The sequence below is a fragment of the Chinchilla lanigera genome, unplaced genomic scaffold (assembly GCF_000276665.1).
Source record: "Chinchilla lanigera isolate Chin_1 unplaced genomic scaffold, ChiLan1.0 scaffold00154, whole genome shotgun sequence".
Lineage (NCBI taxonomy): Eukaryota > Metazoa > Chordata > Mammalia > Rodentia > Chinchillidae > Chinchilla > Chinchilla lanigera.
In genome coordinates this window covers 372,311-380,174 of record NW_004955555.1, presented here as the reverse complement: position 1 = coordinate 380,174, position 7,864 = coordinate 372,311, and the positions used below count along the sequence as shown (strand labels likewise).

Genomic DNA, 7,864 nt, shown 5'->3' with positions numbered 1-7,864 from the left:
TGGGTGCCTGCAGAGTCGGGATTTGGGGGACCATCCCTTGGCATAAAGAGCAGTGTCTGTAGGAAATCACGAAGCAGTATCTCTTTGCGGTATATCCAGCAGTGAACGCTCAAGTCAGAGTCTAGTAATTCCTGAGAAAAGAATGAAGAGGCCCCTGAGCCCTGCGTCCTCTCAGGTCCTGATCACCTGGGGCTGCTCTATGCCCAGGTCTGGCTGTGCTCAGGGTGCTCCTGTTCCCTGTTCCCTCCCTCCTGGTCTCTCCCTGATCCTTTATCACTAGCGTATCCTGGATCTCAAAGCTCAGCTGGATGTTGGCGTGGACAGTTCCTGGCCCACCTTGGTCCTGTAGGACCAGATTATTCACCACCCACACTCACCACATGGATGGGGTAAGCTGCCCCAGGGCTGGGGAAGGAAACTGGTCGGGGACAGGGCGGGAGGCAGGGTCATGGAGGCTGGGGCCCTGGTGAGCCGGTGTTCACTCTACCCATTTCCTCTCAGGACTGAGTAGCTCAGCCTCCTGAGCACCAGCCCGCATGCAGGCAGTGACACCCCACTCCCTGACTTCTCTGTGCCTACCCTGCACCATTGTCCTGGGACCCATGACTGGTGTTCCCAGTACCCGCTCTGCACCTGCCAGAATCTAGGGTTCTCTCAGACTGATAGAGGGACTCAGGACTCAAGGGAGGGCAGGTGTGGTCCCGCCCCTAAAGATGTCCATCTCCAGGCCAGGGCTGGGCTAACCTCCGTAGGTGATGCAGCAACCAGCTCAGGCTCCTCCCCTCACCCCGTGTGACCTTGGCCAGGGTGGCCCCTCAGACACTGAGCTGTGACCCTGCACTGGGTGAAACGACTGGAATAACAGCAAGGGGTGCTGGTTTCTGAGCAGTGATCACCTGCCGGGCAGGCCGCAGGGCTGCTTTGTGGGGAGCCAAGGCCACACTGAGGGGCTGCATCCATACTTCTACCCAATTTACAGACACGGAAGCTGTGGAGGCGGCGGCCCAGGGTCAGAGCTGGTAAGGGAGGAGCCCAGGAGGAGGAGAGGGAAGGGCCCGGGGGAAGCAGGAGACCTGAGAGCCCCCAGAGCCTGAGGGGGGGGTCTCCTTCCTCCTGTACTGGGTCAGCCTGGGGGTGCAATCTGGTGGGGAGCAGCCTTGGTACCTTCCAGTTCTTATGAGGAGCAGGAAACACTCTGGGGCGACTGCCACAGCCACCCCGACCGGGACTCAGGCACTGGACCAGCAGTGGCCCCTGTAGGGGGCCTGGAATATTTTCTAACGCTGCAAAGAGAATAGACCGGAAATGAAGGCCGAGCGTGTCACAGGGGAACAAGGAGGGCCCGTGTGGGGAGGGATCCAGGAAGGGCTGAAGGAATGGGCTCAAGTGACTGACCCAGTGTGGTTCGCCCACATCACGGCATCCTCCTGACTCTGCCGCTGTCTGCGGCGGCTTCATTCTCTGTTTTGGACCCTGGACTTCCTCTAACTCCACCCTTTCTCACCTGCAGCCTGTACCACGCCCCGATCATGTTCCTGCAGTGCGGCTTCCTCTTTTCCACCTCAGGACACTGGCTCAGGACAGAGGGCAGGCCTGACCCAGTGTCGTTTGGTGCAAGGCTACGTGGTAACAATGATAGTGAGAGACTGTCTTCAGGGCTTCTATGGATCAGGCCCAGTGGGAAACACTTTACCTACACCTCCTGTGATCTTTCCATTCCCAAGACGGCAGGGGCTGCCACCCATTATGCAGGTTTAGAATCTGACCCTTGTGTGCTTCAAGAATCCAAGAAAGGTTATGGAGATGGTCAATGGTGAAACAAAACTTTTCTACTTGACTTATGGCTAACAACAGCAATGTGAATAAAAAAATAATGTTGCTTAATATCATCGATTAAGCCCTGCCTCTACGTCCCGGTGCTACATGCTTTAACCTCATTTTCTCCCTGATAAAAATCCTCACAATAACCCTAAGATTGAGGTTTTGTTGTCATTTTACAGACGAAGAAACGGAGTCTTATGCAGCTGGGTATTTAGTCTAAAGTCAAACATGATAACAATATTAGTTTAATCCCCAGGTTCCTAACCACCTTGCCCTTCTGGCTCTGAAAAGAGTCCTCACACCTCCTAATTGCCCACATCCTGTGCCAGGGACATGCAGAAGTAAAAGTGTGGAAAGGACCCAGGTTGATACCCAGGTCGATGGGGTCACTCCTGCAGACACTGACTGGGTGGAGGATCTCACACTGTCAAGATCCTGCATCCTTCCTCCTGACCCTGCTGATACTGAAGGCTCGGCTGGGGGAATTTCAATCTATCAAACAGGTTTAACAATATTAGCTGATATGCACCTAAAAACAGCACCAAAATATATTTAGCAAAAGGTGACAGATCTGAAGGGAGAAACAGTTCTAAAATGATACCTTGAGACTTAAAAATCACGCTTTCAATAATGGATACAAGCTGGGCACAGTGGCGCACACCTGTAATCCCAGAACTTGGGAGGCTGAGGCAGGAGAATTGCTGCAAGTTCGAGGCCAGCCTGGGCTACATAGTAAGATCAAGGCCAGCCTGAACTGTATAGTGAAACCCTGTCTCAAAAAGACAATACTACCACTGCTACTAATAATAATAATAGTAATAATGGATACAACAGCCATAGAGAAGATCAAAAAGAACTTGGGCCACACCAGGAAGCAATGAGACCCGGTGAGACTAACACAGACTACTCCATCCTCAGAGTTTATCTCGCACAGAGTGTGGCTCTCAGGGCTCACTCTTCTCAACCCAGGTAACCACTGCCCGTCCCAAGGACCGTGACGTCACCTCCACAGTGAAGACGGTACAAAGGAGACTGTTAAGTGTGAGGTCAGAAGTTGATGAGCCCTTAATCCAACCACGCGAGGATCAGCTCACGTTCTCCAGCCCTAAATGTGAGCTCACTAGAAGCTCAGCTCCTCACTGGAAGTCTCAGAACTTGCTGCCCTGGTCCCATTGACAATTCACGGCAACGCCACGGAGTAACTGCATTATCAGGCACTGTCCTCATGCCCCAGCTCACTCACTGCACAGCCAGCCCGAGGGTCACTCTCACTGGAGCTGGCCAGGCAGGGACCTCACATGGGTAGCCCCAGCATCCTCCTTAACAGGGTCTATGCTGGGGCTGCTGTGGTCCTGGGACACCTTTATCTCTGCCATGAGCCGCAGAATCTGGTTACCGGAGAGCCGCAGGATGGAGGGCCCAGGGTCATCTGAGAGGCAGGACCCCAGGATCCCGTTCTGTGCTGCTGACGTGGATAGAGGCTGTGTCACTGCTTGGCTGACGAACACGAGGGACCGCTGCAGAGCGGGCGCGGGACCTGGGCTGTGCTCTTTCATCAAAGGCCTCAGCCCACTCTCAGGGGCCACAGTGAGAGACGTAATATACCCAGAGGATGGCTCGGTCCTTCAGAAGCTGGAGGGAGTGTGGTGAAGAACCCAGCTATTAGGGCTCTTGAGGTCCAGCTCAGGGGCAGAGCCCTTGCCTAGCATGTGTGGGGTTCTGGGTTCAATCCCCAGCACTGCAAAACAAAAGCAAGCAAGCAGAACCCCAGAAATTAGATAGCCTTGTTATCATCTTTGTTCTGAGCTATAGCAGAGGTTGGCCCTTGGGCTAGACACAAAACCTCCCGAGCTGCTGTCTCCTTGTCTACAGGATTATAACAATGAGAGCCCAGATCACCCTGCAGTGACCCTGACTGGTCCCCTGGACTTACCTGTAGGACCCACACTAGCAACCTCTTCTCAGTCCATAGCTCCAGCATCTCCCTCATCAAGTGGAAATTTTTCCCAGGACACTTCCATGTGAGCCTTTCCTAGGTTCTGCTTTGACTTCACAAGACATTAGGCTACCGCATCTAAGACAACTTCCATCTTTTTTTAATCCCTTCAGCCATAGCAGTTTTACATCAGAAATGTTTCCTCTTTGTTAAATAATGTAATATGGAATGAGGATGGACCAAACTAGACCTCATGACTTAGGAACTAGAGTTTCCCACTTAAGCAATGTTTGTGTGAAGAAGGTTTTGCCTTCTGGCCTGTGGAATGAAGACCACAGTGAAGAATATCTCTGCAGCTGGTCATGGTGGTGCACGCCTGTAATCCCAGCACTCGGGAGGCTGAGGCAGGAAGATCGTTGCAAATTTGAGACCAGCCTGGGCTACAAAGTGAGCTCAAGGCCAGCCTGAACTGCATGGAGAGACCCTGTCTCAAAAAGACCAAAACCAAAACGAATAAATCTCTGGAAAGAAGCGGTTACAATGTTGGCAATAGGCCGGCACACTTAGTATTCTCTAGAAACTAAGTTTTGTGACACTTCCTATGAATACAGGGTGGCAAATAGTTATCTCCAGAGTGTTATTTTTATTTTATTTTACCTTTTGTTGTGCTAGGGATTGAACCTAGGGCCTTTGCACAAAGATATATCTCCAGATTTTTTTTTTTTTTTTTTTTTCATTTTGAGACAGAATCTAAGTTGCCCAGGCTGGACTCCAATTTATGATCCTCCTGCCTCGGCCTCCCAGAATGCTGCAGTTACAAGTGTGCATCACCACACCTGGCTAGACAGGAAAGATGGAGAGGGAGAGGGAGAGGAACAGGGAGGACAATATAGTGAGATACCACTTGGCATCCACTAGCCTGACGACAAAGACAATCCCAAAGACAGATAACAGCTTGTGTCACAGCACACAGATACTGGAACCCCTCCCCATATAGTGCTGTGGGAACACAGAACAGTGTGATTGCTTTGGGAAAGTCTGGTAGTTCCTTTTGTGTGTGTGTGTGTGTGTGTTTTCTTTTTTTGAGATAGGGTCTCGCTATGTAGTTCAGGCTGGCCTTGAGCTCACTTTGTAGCCCAGGCTTGTCTCAAACTGGCAACGATCCTGCCTCAGCCTCCTGAGTGCTGGGATTACAGGCGTGTGCCACCATGCCCCGCAAACTTGCTTTTGTTTTTGCAGGGGGTGGGTACTGGGAATCGAACTCTGGACCTTGTGCTTGCCAGGCAGGCGCTTGTGCCGCGGAGCTATATCCCTGGTCCTGGTGTTTCCGAAGGCTGTTAAAGTTACCAAAGTGTAAGTTGTATCTTTGACATGGGTATCTTTATGATCATGATTCTACACTGCCTGTCCCCTGCTCTACAGAACCTGGATATTCCGTTCCCACCACGGGACCTCTCTGTCAGGGAACGACACCTCAATGTACTAAGTCTCAACTTCTTAATGACCTCACAGAGGTTCTGTTCTGGCCGCTGATTCCTTAACTGGTGGTGCCGCAGGGCCTTGTACTGGCGCCATCTGGTGGAGACATGGCGTCACTGCAGGTGCTGCACCTCACAGAAGTAAGCCAATTCCCAGGGGTAATTTTTAAGGTTTCAAACCGGGCGTGGTGGCGCACGCCTGTAATCCCAGCACTCGGGAGGCTGAGGCTGGAGGATCCTTGGGGGTTCAAGACCAGCCTGGGCTACAAAGTGAGCTCAAGGCCAGCCTGAACTGCGCAGTGAGACCCTGTCTCAAAAAGACCAAAAATAATAATAATAATAATAATTTTTAAGGTTTCTAATCGTCATATTAAAAAACCGTAAAAAAAAAAAAGTGAAAATAGTTTAACAAATATATTTTATTCAACCCAATGTATTAAATTCAATGTGTTGTCAACAAAAAAGTAACTTGGAAACTTAGTGCGACTGTCTCAAAATTTAAAAAAAAATTTTTTTTCAAAGGGCTAGGGAATGGGTTGAGGTGGCCAAATGGTTAAGGCAACGGACTGCTAAAGGGCTGGGGATGTAGCTCAGTGCAAATGTCCTTGGTTCAATCCTCAGTACCCACCCCGTAAATAAGGCCAAATGAATACTACAGTAGTTAAATCCGTGGAGACCCAGACAGTAAATACTAGGGCAGGGAGGTGGGGATGGAGGCGAGGAATGGGGAGCTATTTCTTCATGGGAACAAAGTTTCAGTTTTGCAAGATAAGAGTACTGAAGATTGCAGGGTGTGGTGGTGCACACCTGTAATTCCAGCACTCAGGAGGCTGAGGCAGGAGGATTGCTGCAAGTTTCAGGCCAGCCTGGGCTACATAGTGAGTTCAAGGCCAGCCTGAACTAACTACAGAGCAAAAAGCCTATCTCAGAAAACCAAACTAAAAATAAAAAGTTCTGGAGATGGACGGTGGTGATGGTTACACAACAATGTGAGTGTAACTAATGTCACTGAACTGTTCACTTAAAATGGTTAAAATGATCAAATGTATGTGTTATACCTATTTCATCACAATAAAACCTGAACAGGCAAATTTAATTTCAGTAATATTTGATACCAAGACTAAAAATGTTTCAACATGTAATCAGTTTTTTAAAGTATTGAGATTTTTTTGGTCCTCCTTTACCATTCTGGCCTTGGAAATTGGTGTGTATTTTACAGTCACATCACATCTCCATCTGGACTCTCCGATGTTTCAAGTGCTCCACAGCCGTGCGGGGCTGGCGGCCACCCCATGGACAGCGCTGATCTTTACCTTCATCTGCGAAGATCTCCGGGGCTCCCCCACACCAGAGGCTCCTCGGCAGGTACACCCGGCGCCTCTGTGCCTTTCCCCGTCATTTGCAAACAACTGCGCCCACAGCACAGGGCCAAGGCCTGCGTCTCCTCACAGACAGCCTCAGGGAAAGCACTTGCTAAGGAGCACGTGGGTTCCAAATCTGATTTGACCTGCAAATCTCGCTTCTCTTTTGCATGAATCTGCATCTCAAAGGGCACCAGCAGCCCCTCAGATAGTCATCTCAAAGTCCGGGAGGCACGAGGCCGGCCGGGACGGCCCCAGCTGTTCCTCCTCTTGCTTCTCCTGGGGCTCTTCCTCAGAGTCGACACTCTCCACCTCCTCCTCTTCCAGGAAGGTGACCAGTTCCTCCCGAAGGGCCCCCATCTCCAGCCCCAAGCTGCACAGCTGGCCTAGCAGCTGGACATCCACTCGGCGCAGGTTCCCCTGCGGGGAAGGAGGGATGTCACAGCATGCCACCCAGAGGGCAAGGGGTCCCACGGGGCCTGGATGGGAGCAGGTCCCAGCTCGGGTCCTGGCCCCAGAGCACCCGGGCAGGGACCTCGGCGTGTGCCTCCCGGGGTACCTCGGGAGCGCTGCCGGTCTCGTCTCTCCACTTCACCCGTTCCCTGCCTGTCTCTCACTGCCTGTTGCAGTTCCTTGTCTCTCCTTGTCTTGTCTTCCTGTCTGTCTCTATTTCCGCTTCCTCACTTCTCTGGCCCTGCGCTACCTCTGATCGGTTATCAGCTGGAATCTGTCTCTGTCCCTGCTCTGTCTCTCCTTTCTACCCGTCTCTCTCTCTGAGTCTCTCTGTGTCCGTTCCTGTCTCTCGCTCTGTCTCTGCCTCTCTCTATTCCTCTTTGTTTCCGTCTTTCCACCTCTGGCCCTTTCTATTTGCATTCATTCATTCAGCCTCCTCTCTTGCTTCTCCCAACCCCTCACTCACCAGCTCCTGCCAGATCCACAGCAGGGTCTCCCTGGCACCTCCAAAATCTGCCCCTGCGGACAGGAGAGTCTGCCCAGGGCTCTCCTCTGGGACCCGCCTCAGGGCCGGAGGGGGTGGGCCCAGTCCTGGGGGCTCCAGTCCAGCCTGCTTGAGCTGCACCCACAGCTCCATCCTCTCAGCCCCGGCCTCCAGAACCAGGAAGTAGCAAGGTCCAGGGTGACCCAGTCCCCTGGGGAGCTGGGGGGGAGGGCATAGAAGGGGACGAGGCAGATGCATCCCAAAGTCCATTCTTCAATTAGAATCAGCTGGCTGGTCCTTTTTTTTTTTCCCCCACCCTCCCTCCCTTGTG

At 51.8% G+C, this 7,864-nt stretch overlaps 2 protein-coding genes across 3 annotated transcripts in view; both read right to left on the bottom strand.

Moving 5' to 3' along the window:
- The window catches only part of LOC102015158 (carcinoembryonic antigen-related cell adhesion molecule 21-like), a 33,556-nt gene extending 30,179 nt beyond the window's left edge, over positions 1–3,377 (bottom strand). The window contains exons 1-4 of the mRNA XM_013508672.1: positions 3,094–3,377; positions 1,505–1,619; positions 1,165–1,368; positions 71–131 (exon numbers count right to left, since the gene is read on the bottom strand). Of these exons, the coding sequence (XP_013364126.1) occupies positions 71–131; positions 1,165–1,368; positions 1,505–1,619; positions 3,094–3,377 (664 nt within the window). The remainder of the gene's footprint in view (positions 1–70; positions 132–1,164; positions 1,369–1,504; positions 1,620–3,093) is intronic.
- Positions 3,378–6,326: 2,949 nt separating this feature from the next.
- Positions 6,327–7,864, bottom strand: part of Erich4 (glutamate-rich 4) — a 3,931-nt gene continuing 2,393 nt past the window's right edge. The window contains exons 1-2 of one of the 2 annotated variants that reach the window (XM_005412351.1): positions 7,516–7,836; positions 6,327–7,016 (exon numbers count right to left, since the gene is read on the bottom strand). In XM_005412351.1, coding sequence (XP_005412408.1) covers positions 6,801–7,016; positions 7,516–7,803 — 504 coding nt within the window. In that variant the 5' untranslated portion in view covers positions 7,804–7,836 and the 3' untranslated portion in view covers positions 6,327–6,800. Of the gene's footprint in view, positions 7,017–7,515; positions 7,837–7,864 lie in introns of those variants that run through there. The other variant, XR_001232313.1, reaches the window with a different exon arrangement.